Raw genomic sequence first — 14675 nt, forward strand, 5'->3', positions numbered from 1 at the left:
GAATATTCCTGAAAGTAACCCCTCTCAGTCATGTCTTCATACCCTGTAGAAGGGTGTGTTTAGCTGAACCCTCTTTCCTCAAACTGTGAGTCGGGTCCCTTGCAGAGTCTGAAACACTGGATCTGGAAATGTTAGTTGGAGTGGGTTCTAAAGATTTTGCTGTGATTCAGTCTACAGTACTTCAACTCTAATGCCCAACATATTGCCTATAGCTGTGTTTCCATAACGACTAGAATTGTGCAAAAACTAAATATCCCGAAACAAAACTGGTGATAGAAACACCTTCATTTTGAAAAGAATTCTCAAATATCTCTAAAAAGTTTCTACACTTTCATATGGTAGTTTTTCAAACATATACATATCGAACTATATCAGAAAAGTTTAATGGAAATACTTTACATGCCACCGTATGCGGTGTAGAGAGACATATAACCAGTGCTTCTCGATTCCGGTCCTCAGGTCCCCCTGCCCTGCATGTTTTATAGGCAACCCTACTTAAACACACATGAATGAAATAGAGGACTCATTAACAGGCTGCAAAGAACTTGATGAGGAAGTTGAGGAAATCTGACTTGAGTGCTTTGAAGGAGGATCACATCATCTAAAACATGCAGGACAGGGGGGCCTGAGGACCATAATTGATAAAGACTGAGTTAGTTCAAGATAAAAAGGCTCCTGAATGAGTTCTGTCGCCTTCTGATGAGGACAGTGGCAACAGTAGCAGTGGAACCAAAATATTTGTTCCAAAATGCAAAATGTTTGGCATCTACATACAAGAGAGTCCATGTGGAGTGTCTTGATATTTTACCTGAAGTACATCGTATGCGCTAAACACCATCCAATAAAAAGCCCTGCAAATTGCAAAAGTTGTTTGAAAAAAAAAAAGTTTTTTGAAATTTTAGAAATATTTTTTTATTTAGCAAAAAAAGTAATAGAGGTCCAGCTTGTGAGAGCGAACCGTTTTCTTTTTTAGGACTCTTCAACTTTTAAGAGCTTAATTCTGTACCCTTAAATTCCATTATTTTGAGTCCTTATTGGAATAAGAATACTGCTCTTAGCTATGTTTATACCTCTCAGACCTTTTCAGCAAAAGTCAATTCACATTTTACACAGAATCACAACTTTTTGGATCTGAGGCTCTACGTTTTTAAAGGGACACTGTCAGAATTTCTCAAACACTGAAACCCTGTATCACATTCAAACAAATAATGATTTCAAGTGCCTCACCGTTTCCAGCACCTGTTCCAACAATGGTAACCACTTTGACTACACCAATGAAACCAAGTCATCCCTTATTTCATGAAGCTGCTGATTTCCATCTTGTGGGAGTAGTAAGCCTCTCTCTCCTTGGTGTTTCTATCACTGCGCACTTGAACGCAGAAAAAATGCCTTCTTTTCCCAACACCAGCTGGAGTTTTAAGATTGCATGGCGCTTCCCTACAGGCTTAACTGTTGTATGTATAAACTAATCTGAGATTCTTTGCTGACGAGAATATGTCAGATTATTACCCAAGGTCATGAACACAAGTGCAATGCATAAATTTAGACATAAAACAATAAACAACAGAGAATGTTAAACAATGTCCTTTTAAACACATAAGAGTTTAACGGTTGGAAAGTTTCTCAGGATGTGACTATTGTCTCATTTTCTTCAGGACGGAACGTATGGTCTGGATTGTAAGGAACGATGTGACTGCAGTCATGCTGATGGATGTCACCACACTACTGGTCACTGCCGTTGTCTGGCTGGATGGACCGGTAACGCCTAACAACAATATCTAACTAAAAAAAATTGCTGTTATTACATAACAGCGAGTGTGAATGTGATAATGTGTAATGACTGATGTATAATGCAAAAAAGCTGAAGATGTCACTATAAGTTTCTGAGCTATAGCCCATTAATATAACCACAACACCATCATAACTCTGCTAGCAGGGAAGAATTATTGAACGTTTTTGCTATTGGGATAGTAATGCCTTTTTAGAACTTCCACCAGTCTGTAATCAGGGGATTGGTAAAAGAAGTGACAGGCTGAAGTAAACTGCTGCAAAGAAGCTAAAGATAGTTATAAATAGTGCAAAAGCACATATCTCCATGGCCAGAATGAGCTGGAGAGTTTTATATTGAAACCATGGTTTTCTGAGCATCAGTGTAACCATGAGCAGAAGAAGCACCCCAATTTGATATGACTAGTGAATTTACAGGATCAGGGTTTGAGCCCGTAACATTTTTTGCCACATTTTTAACCACTACACCGCCACAGAACTTAGTAACACCACGGCAGGAGCATTAAAATTGTTTGCCATTGGGAAGATGACTTTTTGGAACTCATTAGTGTGTAATAATCAGAATTGTTATTTATATTATTCTAGAAAAATATAAGATATTTAACTATAATGCTATCAAGAAGTAAAGATGGTTAAAATAGTTCACAGAAATAATTATTAAACTTCATCATCACCATAGACTTATTATTTTGAATGTTCTATCAACTATTTGTTAAAAACTATTGAAGTTTAGTTGTTAGTCAACTGAAAAGCACCATAGACTGAAAAGTTTCTTTTCATGTCTGGTCTTAGAGTTCTATCTAGTGGTGATTTAAGGGAGCACTTTTCACCAAAAAAGAGGGCATTCCAGTCAGGGTACAAGGAAAACAGAAAAATGTGCAGCAGGAGCTTAAAAGGTCTCTGAGGCATGCCAAACTGAAGTACAAAAAGAAGGTGGAAAAGCGACTGGAAAACAAAGACATCACAAAGGTGTGGATCCCTGGCTACAAGTTAGATAACTGTCATTCTACAGAGGATGATGTAGACAAAGCCACATCCCTCAACCAGCACTATATCAGGTATGACAATGCTCGATCCACCCTTTCACCTCTGCTGCTGGTTTCTCCACCTCACCAGCTGATTCCTCCACCTCTCCGACAAATTCCTCCACCTCCGCAGCTGGTTCCTCCACCTTTGTGGCTGGTTCCTGCACTTATGTGGCGACTACCAGTACCTTAGATTCATCTCCCTCCATCTCTACGGCGGCTACCTCTACGGCTGCTCCCGCCACCTCTACGGCGGCTACCTCCACCTCTACGGCTGCTCCCGCCACCTCTACGGCGGCTACCTCCACCTCTACGGCTGCTCCCGCCACCTCTACGGCGGCTACCTCCACCTCTACGGCGGCTACCTCCACCTCTACGGCTGCTCCCGCCACCTCTACGGCTGCTCCCGCCACCTCTACGGCTGCTCCCGCCACCTCTACGGCGGCTACCTCCACCTCTACGGCTGCTCCCGCCACCTCTACGGCGGCTACCTCCACCTCTACGGCTGCTCCCGCCACCTCTACGGCGGCTACCTCCACCTCTACGGCTGCTACCTCCACCTCTACGGCTGCTCCCGCCACCTCTACGGCTGCTCCCGCCACCTCTACGGCGGCTACCTCCACCTCTACGGCGGCTACCTCTACGGCGGCTACCTCCACGGCGGCTACCTCCACGGCGGCTACCTCCACCTCTACGGCGGCTACCTCCACCTCTACGGCGGCTACCTCCACCTCTACGGCTGCTCCCGCCACCTCTACGGCGGCTACCTCCACCTCTACGGCGGCTACCTCCACCTCTACGGCGGCTACCTCTACGGCGGCTACCTCCACCTCTACGGCGGCTAAATCCACGGCGGCTACCTCCACCTCCACGGCGGCTACCTCCACCTCTACGGCGGCTACCTCCACCTCTACGGCGGCTACCTCCACCTCTACGGCGGCTACCTCTACGGTGGCTACCTCCACCTCTACAGCGGCTACCTCTACGGCGGCTACCTCCACGGCGGCTACCTCCACGGCGGCTACCTCCACCTCTACGGCGGCTACCTCCACCTCTACGGCGGCTACCTCCACCTCTACGGCGGCTACCTCTACGGCGGCTACCTCCACCTCTACGGCGGCTACCTCTACGGCGGCTACCTCCACCTCTACGGCGGCTACCTCCACGGCGGCTACCTCCACCTCTACGGCTGCTCCCGCCACCTCTACGGCGGCTACCTCCACCTCTACGGCTGCTCCCTCCACCTCTACGGCGGCTACCTCCACCTCTACGGCGGCTACCTCCACCTCTACGGCTGCTCCCGCCACCTCTACGGCGGCTACCTCCACCTCTACGGCTGCTACCTCCACCTCTACGGCGGCTACCTCCACCTCTACGGCTGCTCCCGCCACCTCTACGGCGGCTACCTCCACCTCTACGGCGGCTACCTCCACCTCTACGGCGGCTACCTCTACGGCGGCTACCTCCACCTCTACGGCGGCTACCTCTACGGCGGCTACCTCCACCTCTACGGCGGCTAAATCCACGGCGGCTACCTCCACCTCCACGGCGGCTACCTCCACCTCTACGGCGGCTACCTCCACCTCTACGGCGGCTACCTCCACCTCTACGGCGGCTACCTCTACGGTGGCTACCTCCACCTCTACAGCGGCTACCTCTACGGCGGCTACCTCCACGGCGGCTACCTCCACGGCGGCTACCTCCACCTCTACGGCGGCTACCTCCACCTCTACGGCGGCTACCTCCACCTCTACGGCGGCTACCTCTACGGCGGCTACCTCCACCTCTACGGCGGCTACCTCTACGGCGGCTACCTCCACCTCTACGGCGGCTACCTCCACGGCGGCTACCTCCACCTCTACGGCTGCTCCCGCCACCTCTACGGCGGCTACCTCCACCTCTACGGCTGCTCCCTCCACCTCTACGGCGGCTACCTCCACCTCTACGGCGGCTACCTCCACCTCTACGGCTGCTCCCGCCACCTCTACGGCGGCTACCTCCACCTCTACGGCTGCTACCTCCACCTCTACGGCGGCTACCTCCACCTCTACGGCTGCTCCCGCCACCTCTACGGCGGCTACCTCCACCTCTACGGCGGCTACCTCCACCTCTACGGCTGCTCCCGCCACCTCTACGGCGGCTACCTCCACCTCTACGTCGGCTACCTCCACCTCTACGGCTGCTCCCGCCACCTCTACGGCGGCTACCTCCACCTCTACGGCGGCTACCTCCACCTCTACGGCTGCTCCCGCCACCTCTACGGTGGCTACCTCCACCTCTACGGCGGCTACCTCCACTTCTACGGCTGCTCCCGCCACCTCTACGGCGGCTACCTCCACCTCTACGGCTGCTACCTCCACCTCTACGGCTGCTCCCGCCACCTCTACGGCGGCTACCTCCACCTCTACGGCGGCTACCTCCACCTCTACGGCGGCTACCTCCACCTCTACGGCTGCTCCCGCCACCTCTACGGCGGCTACCTCCACCTCTACGGCGGCTACCTCCACCTCTACGGCTGCTCCCGCCACCTCTACGGCGGCTACCTCCACCTCTACGGCGGCTACCTCCACCTCTACGGCTGCTCCCACCACCTCTACGGTGGCTACCTCCACCTCTACGGCGGCTACCTCCACTTCTACGGCTGCTCCCGCCACCTCTACGGCGGCTACCTCCACCTCTACGGCTGCTACCTCCACCTCTACGGCTGCTCCCGCCACCTCTACGGCGGCTACCTCCACCTCTACGGCGGCTACCTCCACCTCTACGGCTGCTCCCGCCACCTCTACGGCGGCTACCTCCACCTCTACGGCGGCTACCTCCACCTCTACGGCTGCTCCCGCCACCTCTACGGCGGCTACCTCCACCTCTACGGCGGCTACCTCCACCTCTACGGCTGCTCCCGCCACCTCTACGGCGGCTACCTCCACCTCTACGTCGGCTACCTCCACCTCTACGGCTGCTCCCGCCACCTCTACGGCGGCTACCTCCACCTCTACGGCGGCTACCTCCACCTCTACGGCTGCTCCCGCCACCTCTACGGCGGCTACCTCCACCTCTACGGCGGCTACCTCCACCTCTACGGCTGCTCCCGCCACCTCTACGGCGGCTACCTCCACCTCTACGGCGGCTACCTCCACCTCTACGGCTGCTCCCACCACCTCTACGGTGGCTACCTCCACCTCTACGGCGGCTACCTCCACTTCTACGGCTGCTCCCGCCACCTCTACGGCGGCTACCTCCACCTCTACGGCTGCTACCTCCACCTCTACGGCTGCTCCCGCCACCTCTACGGCGGCTACCTCCACCTCTACGGCGGCTACCTCCACCTCTACGGCTGCTCCCGCCACCTCTACGGCGGCTACCTCCACCTCTACGGCGGCTACCTCCACCTCTACGGCTGCTCCCGCCACCTCTACGGCGGCTACCTCCACCTCTACGGCGGCTACCTCCACCTCTACGGCTGCTCCCGCCACCTCTACGGCGGCTACCTCCACCTCTACGGCGGCTACCTCCACCTCTACGGCTGCTCCCGCCACCTCTACGGCGGCTACCTCCACCTCTACGGCGGCTACCTCCACCTCTACGGCTGCTCCCGCCACCTCTACGGCGGCTACCTCCACCTCTACGGCGGCTACCTCCACCTCTACGGCTGCTCCCGCCACCTCTACGGCGGCTACCTCCACCTCTACGGCGGCTACCTCCACCTCTACGGCTGCTACCTCCACCTCTACGGCTGCTCCCGCCACCTCTACGGCGGCTACCTCCACCTCTACGGCTGCTCCCGCCACCTCTACGGCGGCTACCTCCACCTCTACGGCGGCTACCTCTACGGCGGCTACCTCCACCTCTACGGCGGCTAACTCTACGGCGGCTACCTCCACGGCGGCTACCTCCACGGCGGCTACCTCTACGGCGGCTACCTCCACCTCTACGGCGGCTACCTCCACCTCTACGGCGGCTAACTCTACGGCGGCTACCTCTACGGTGGCTACCTCCACGGCGGCTACCTCTACGGCGGCTACCTCCACCTCTACGGCGGCTACTTCTACGGCAGCTACCTCCACCTCTACGGCTGCTCCCGCCACCTCTACGGTGGCTACCTCCACCTCTACGGCGGCTACCTCCACTTCTACGGCTGCTCCCGCCACCTCTACGGCGGCTACCTCCACCTCTACGGCTGCTACCTCCACCTCTACGGCTGCTCCCGCCACCTCTACGGCGGCTACCTCCACCTCTACGGCGGCTACCTCCACCTCTACGGCGGCTACCTCCACCTCTACGGCGGCTAACTCTACGGCGGCTACCTCTACGGTGGCTACCTCCACGGCGGCTACCTCTACGGCGGCTACCTCCACCTCTACGGCGGCTACTTCTACGGCAGCTACCTCCACCTCTACGGCTGCTCCCGCCACCTCTACGGTGGCTACCTCCACCTCTACGGCGGCTACCTCCACTTCTACGGCTGGTCCCGCCACCTCTACGGCGGCTACCTCCACCTCTACGGCTGCTACCTCCACCTCTACGGCTGCTCCCGCCACCTCTACGGCGGCTACCTCCACCTCTACGGCGGCTACCTCCACCTCTACGGCTGCTCCCGCCACCTCTACGGCGGCTACCTCCACCTCTACGGCGGCTACCTCCACCTCTACGGCTGCTCCCGCCACCTCTACGGCGGCTACCTCCACCTCTACGTCGGCTACCTCCACCTCTACGGCTGCTCCCGCCACCTCTACGGCGGCTACCTCCACCTCTACGGCGGCTAACTCTACGGCGGCTACCTCTACGGTGGCTACCTCCACGGCGGCTACCTCTACGGCGGCTACCTCTACGGCGGCTACCTCCACCTCTACGGCGGCTACTTCTACGGCAGCTACCTCCACCTCCACGGCGGCTACCTCCACCTCCACGGCGGCTACCTCCACGGCGGCTACCTCCACCTCCACGGCGGCTACCTCTACGGCGGCTACCTCTACGGCGGCTACCTCCACCTCCACGGCGGCTACCTCTACGGCAGCTACCTCCACCTCCACGGCGGCTACCTCCACGGCGGCTACCTCCACCTCCACGGCGGCTACCTCCACGGCGGCTACCTCTACGGCGGCTACCTCCACCTCCACGGCGGCTACCTCCACGGTGGCTACCTCCACCTCTATGGCGGCTACGTCCACCTCTATGGCGGCTACCTCCACCTCCACGGCGGCCACCTCCACGGCGGCTACCTCCACCTCTATGGCGGCTACCTCTACCTCTACGGCTGTTTCCTCTACATATGTGACTGTTGTCTCCACCACTGCAGCTTATAGTTGCTTCTATCTCTGATGATAATCCTACTCATGAGCCCGCTGAGCTGCTCCGTCTGTGTGTATCAACTTCAGAGGTTGCAGTTGAGCTCAGGAAACTCCAACCAGGACAGGCTGTAGGTCCAGATGGGTTATGTCCAAGGCTCCTGAAAGAATTGTGCAGGGCAGCTAGCTGTTCCTCTCTCTCTCTGTCTAGCTATTCAATATGAGCCTTAAGATAGAAGACAAGTCCTGGTGCTGTGGAAGACCTCATGTCACACTGGTGCCCATAAAGGGTGACTGGTGGAGCTGAATGACTACAGACTGGTAGCCTTGACATCTCACATAAGATCTTTGAGCGGCTCCTTGTTTGTCGCATAAGATTTCAGGTTGCTCAGCATCTTGACTCTCTCCAGTTTGCCTGCCAGGAACACTTCGGAGTTGAGGATGCAGTTCTTTACATGCTGCACTGGGCATATGCCTACCTGGAAGTGCCTGGTTCTTATGTGAGGATCATGTTTGACTTCAATGCTTTTACCATTAGACCTCCCACACTGAAAGAAACTTTTAGATATTTGGGTGGCCCCCTCCCTGACATCCTGGATTATGGACCAACTATCATCAAGACAACAATATGTCAGGATGGGGAGAAGGGTTTCTGGAACTCTGGAGTACAACACTGGGGCTCCACAGGGGACTGTTATAGCTCCCTTTTTTACTTTCTACGCTTCCTACATCAGATACAACTCGGAGTCTTGCCACATACAGAAATATTCAGATGATGCAGCTGTTGTGGCATCTGTGAGAGGTTGACAGGAAGGGGAGTACAAGGACCTGGTAAAGGCCTTCACCGACTGGACTAACTACTGTCTTCTCCTGAACACTTCCAAGACCAAAGACCAAAGATCGATCTATCTATTTATCTATCTATCTATCTATCTATCTATCTATCTATCTATCTATCTATCTATCTATCTATCTATCTGCCTGTCTGTCTGTCTGCCTGGCAGTCTGCCTGTCTGCCTGTCTAAACTGCTCATTTAAAATGACAAAATAGAAGTACTGAGCTAACTTCATGTAACGGGGCAAACCTTTCTTTTTTAAATTAATTGGAAAAAGTCTTAGCTGATAACTATGCTGATTTAATAAGAAACAGATGCTGCTGATTGCACCACGGAGCTGGTAGCAGTGCATGAAATCAAGTAATTTGACACAGTATGAATGGAAGCAGCTTCAATAAAAAGTAAATTTCAACAATGAATTCATGTAGAACTTGCTGGTTTTAAAGGAGCACAGGTCAAAGTTACATGTAGAAAGAACTGTCACACTTAAACACTTCCAAACTGGTAAAGGACTGAAAGTTGTGAAACTGGTGCAAACAGCAAGAGACTCAACAAGGCATGCTTGGAAGCTCCACCCACCAATGCAATGGCAATACAGATTTACAGAGCTGTTTCGATGTAACATCAGGCTGCTGGTTGAAGAGTGTAGCTGTGATCAATCAGTATCTTGAAAAAAGTCTTTTGGTAAAGTTTGGAGTGAAACAAAAACAAAAACATTTAGGAAACAAAACAAATGTGGAAGGCTCTGAATTCTTTCTAAAATCAAGGAAAGTTTTAATAGTCCTTTTTGTATAAAGTTTACGCTGAAAATGAGCCATTTGTGATTAGTGTACGGTGTTGTCTGTAGAAAAGGTATGTAAGTTAACTCTTAAAGTAATGGAAATATATATATGTGTGTGTGTGTGTGTGTGTGTGTGTGTGTGTGTGTGTGTGTGTGTGTGTGTGTGTGTGTGTGTGTGTGTGTGTGTGTGTGTGTGTGCATATGCGCACGAGCGCAGGTATCCACTGTGACAGTGTGTGTGCCGAAGGCCGCTGGGGCCCAAACTGCACCCTGCCCTGTAACTGTAAGAACGGAGCATCTTGTTCTCCAGATGAAGGAACCTGTGAGTGTGCTCCAGGATACAGAGGAACCACCTGTCAGAGGAGTAAGTCCTGAATCATCATCATTATTATCTTACGGTTGTTTCTTTCCTGAAAGTATGATGGCGACCAACCAGAGGATGGTTCAACGTGCAGGTTTTCTTCTGGTTATCTACCTTAACTAATCCCAACTGCGGATGTGGCACTGTAGAGCCATTTTTGCATTCAAGTCAACACAGACCATACCCTCATGAATTTTCACCAGTCCTTTTGTGTGTGCCAAATTTCACAGTTTTTCATGGGTGTTTAAGGGGTCAAATTTGTGCTCAGTGTGCTCAGATAACACTTGGAAAACAAAAGCCATACCAAGTAACATGCCTTTATTACTTCCAGACTGGATTACTGCAATTGCTTATTTATGGGTTGTCCCAAATATGCCCTGAAAAGTCTCCAGCTGATCCAAAATGCTGCAGCGAGGGTTCTGATGAGGACTACAATGCAAAAAATCCAACTTGTATTGGTTGGCCTGAAACAGCCATTTAAGTAGGTTAAACTTGAAAATATGCATTAATGGCATTTAAAGCAATAATGTTAATAATCACAACCAAACAAGCAAGTTGTTTGCTCCAAAACAATTAGGTGAGTTGTTAAAATTTATAACTTTAAGTTGGAGTTCAATACAATATTACAATATTACATAACCCAGTTTTGCGAACTTTAATTTCTTTGTTGTAAAATGCGGGAAAACCAACTTTGAGTTTGCAATTTTCACTTGAAGTCTCACCTGGCTGTGCTGCCTCGAACTGGACTCCATACAGGTAAGTTTTTATTTAAATTAAGTTTAAATGGTATGGGAAGGGTTGACTAGTGTTGTGTAGTATGTTGTAGATTTATGGAGGAGGCAATCTATACATTTTCAACATTTAAACACAAACAGCTTTTCACTCAGCAGTGGTTAGCAGAACTGCTACACGAGTTAGCAGCTTGCTTATCTGGGCTGATTCCATTCAAACAGGAGAATACGTGTTATCTTCTACTGGTTAGTACCGTTCAAACAGGAGAATACGTGTTATCTTCTACTGGTTAGTACCGTTCAAACAGGACAAGACGTGTTAGCTTCTACTGGTTAGTACCGTTCAAACAGGAGAATACGTATTATCTTCTACTGGTTAGTACCGTTCAAACAGGAGATGACGTGTTTTCTTCTACTGGTTAGTACCGTTCAAACAGGAGATGACGTGTTTTCTTCTACTGGTTAGTACCGTTCAAACAGGAGAATACGTATTATCTTCTACTGGTTAGTACCGTTCAAACAGGACAAGACGTGTTATCTTCTGCTGGTTAGTACTGTTCAAACAGGGGAAGACGTGTTATCTTCTACTGGTTAGTACCGTTCAAACAGGACAAGACGTGTTAGCTTCTGCTGGTCAGTACCGTTCAAACAGGACAAGACGTGTTATCTTCTACTGGTTAGTACCGTTCAAACAGGACAAGACGTGTTAGCTTCTACTGGTTAGTACCGTTCAAACAGGAGAAGACGTGTTAGCTTCTACTGGTTAGTACCGTTCAAACAGGAGAAGACGTGTTAGCTTCTGCTGGTTAGTACCGTTCAAACAGGACAAGACGTGTTAGCTTCTGCTGGTTAGTACCGTTCAAACAGGACAAGACGTGTTATCTTCTACTGGTTAGTACCGTTCAAACAGGACAAGACGTGTTAGCTTCTGCTGGTTAGTACCGTTCAAACAGGAGAATACGTATTATCTTCTACTGGTTAGTACCGTTCAAACAGGACAAGACGTGTTAGCTTCTACTGGTTAGTACCGTTCAAACAGGAGAATACGTATTATCTTCTACTGGTTAGTACCGTTCAAACAGGAGATGACGTGTTTTCTTCTACTGGTTAGTACCGTTCAAACAGGAGATGACGTGTTTTCTTCTACTGGTTAGTACCGTTCAAACAGGAGAATACGTATTATCTTCTACTGGTTAGTACCGTTCAAACAGGACAAGACGTGTTATCTTCTGCTGGTTAGTACCGTTCAAACAGGGGAAGACGTGTTATCTTCTACTGGTTAGTACCGTTCAAACAGGACAAGACGTGTTAGCTTCTGCTGGTCAGTACCGTTCAAACAGGACAAGACGTGTTATCTTCTACTGGTTAGTACCGTTCAAACAGGACAAGACATGTTAGCTTCTACTGGTTAGTACCGTTCAAACAGGAGAAGACGTGTTAGCTTCTGCTGGTTAGTACCGTTCAAACAGGACAAGACGTGTTAGCTTCTGCTGGTTAGTACCGTTCAAACAGGACAAGACGTGTTATCTTCTACTGGTTAGTACCATTCAAACAGGACAAGACGTGTTAGCTTCTACTGGTTAGTACCGTTCAAACAGGAGAAGACGTGTTAGCTTCTACTGGTTAGTACCGTTCAAACAGGAGAAGACGTGTTAGCTTCTGCTGGTTAGTACCGTTCAAACAGGACAAGACGTGTTAGCTTCTGCTGGTTAGTACCGTTCAAACAGGACAAGACGTGTTATCTTCTACTGGTTAGTACCGTTCAAACAGGACAAGACGTGTTAGCTTCTGCTGGTTAGTACTGTTCAAACAGGACAAGACGTGTTAGCTTCTACTGGTTAGTACCGTTCAAACAGGACAAGACGTGTTAGCTTCTGCTGGTTAGTACCGTTCAAACAGGACAAGACGTGTTAGCTTCTACTGGTTAGTACCGTTCAAACAGGACAAGACGTGTTAGCTTCTGCTGGTTAGTACCGTTCAAACAGGACAAGACGTGTTAGCTTCTGCTGGTTAGTACCGTTCAAACAGGACAAGACATGTTATCTTCTACTGGTTAGTACCGTTCAAACAGGACAAGACGTGTTAGCTTCTGCTGGTTAGTACCGTTCAAACAGGACAAGACGTGTTAGCTTCTGCTGGTTAGTACTGTTCAAACAGGACAAGACGTGTTACCTTCTACTGGTTAGTACCGTTCAAACAGGACAAGACGTGTTAGCTTCTGCTGGTTAGTACTGTTCAAACAGGACAAGACATGTTAGCTTCTACTGGTTAGTACCGTTCAAACAGGACAAGACGTGTTAGCTTCTGCTGGTTAGTACCGTTCAAACAGGACAAGACGTGTTAGCTCCTACTGGTTAGTACCGTTCAAACAGGACAAGACATGTTAGCTTCTACTGGTTAGTACCGTTCGAACAGGAGAAGACGTGTTAGCTTCTACTGGTTAGTACCGTTCAAACAGGAGAATACGTATTATCTTCTACTGGTTAGTACCGTTCAAACAGGACAAGATGTGTTAGCTTCTACTGGTTAGTACCGTTCGAACAGGAGAAGACGTGTTAGCTTCTACTGGGTAGTACCGTTCAAACAGGACAAGACGTGTTATCTTCTACTGGTTAGTACCGTTCAAACAGGAGAAGACGTGTTAGCTTCTGCTGGTTAGTACTGTTCAAACAGGACAAGACGTGTTAGCTTCTGCTGGTTAGTACTGTTCAAACAGGACAAGACGTGTTACCTTCTACTGGTTAGTACCGTTCAAACAGGACAAGACGTGTTAGCTTCTGCTGGTTAGTACCGTTCAAACAGGACAAGACGTGTTAGCTCCTACTGGTTAGTACCGTTCAAACAGGACAAGACATGTTAGCTTCTACTGGTTAGTACCGTTCGAACAGGAGAAGACGTGTTAGCTTCTACTGGTTAGTACCGTTCAAACAGGAGAATACGTATTATCTTCTACTGGTTAGTACCGTTCAAACAGGAGAATACGTATTATCTTCTACTGGTTAGTACCGTTCAAACAGGACAAGATGTGTTAGCTTCTACTGGTTAGTACCGTTCGAACAGGAGAAGACGTGTTAGCTTCTACTGGGTAGTACCGTTCAAACAGGACAAGACGTGTTATCTTCTACTGGTTAGTACCGTTCAAACAGGAGAAGACGTGTTAGCTTCTGCTGGTTAGTACTGTTCAAACAGGACAAGACGTGTTAGCTTCTGCTGGTTAGTACTGTTCAAACAGGACAAGACGTGTTACCTTCTACTGGTTAGTACCGTTCAAACAGGACAAGACGTGTTAGCTTCTGCTGGTTAGTACCGTTCAAACAGGACAAGACGTGTTAGCTCCTACTGGTTAGTACCGTTCAAACAGGACAAGACATGTTAGCTTCTACTGGTTAGTACCGTTCGAACAGGAGAAGACGTGTTAGCTTCTACTGGTTAGTACCGTTCAAACAGGAGAATACGTATTATCTTCTACTGGTTAGTACCGTTCAAACAGGACAAGATGTGTTAGCTTCTACTGGTTAGTACCGTTCGAACAGGAGAAGACGTGTTAGCTTCTACTGGTTAGTACCGTTCAAACAGGAGAAGACGTGTTATCTTCTACTGGTCAGTACCGTTCAAACAGGACAAGACGTGTTAGCTTCTGCTGATTAGTACCGTTCAAACAGGACAAGACGTGTTATCTTCTACTGGTTAGTACCGTTCAAACAGGACAAGACGTGTTATCTTCTACTGGTTAGTACCGTTCAAACAGGAAAAGATGTGTTATCTTCTACTGGTTAGTACCGTTCAAACAGGACAAGACGTGTTAGCTTCTGCTGGTTAGTACCGTTCAAACAGGAGAAGACGTGTTAGCTTCTACTGGTTAGTACCG

The 14675-nt window shown here is 50.3% G+C and overlaps 1 protein-coding gene across 5 annotated transcripts in view; it reads left to right on the plus strand.

The window, feature by feature from the left end:
• The window catches only part of megf10 (multiple EGF-like-domains 10), a 133192-nt gene that overhangs the window by 79984 nt on the left and 38533 nt on the right, over positions 1-14675 (plus strand). For all 5 annotated transcript variants that reach the window (XM_079256907.1, XM_079256910.1, XM_079256908.1 and 2 more), the window contains 2 exons: positions 1656-1758; positions 9933-10079. In XM_079256907.1, the coding sequence (XP_079113033.1) occupies positions 1656-1758; positions 9933-10079 (250 nt within the window). The remainder of the gene's footprint in view (positions 1-1655; positions 1759-9932; positions 10080-14675) is intronic.

The sequence above is a fragment of the Telmatherina bonti genome (genome assembly GCF_933228915.1).
Source record: "Telmatherina bonti genome assembly, chromosome: 17".
Lineage (NCBI taxonomy): Eukaryota > Metazoa > Chordata > Actinopteri > Atheriniformes > Telmatherinidae > Telmatherina > Telmatherina bonti.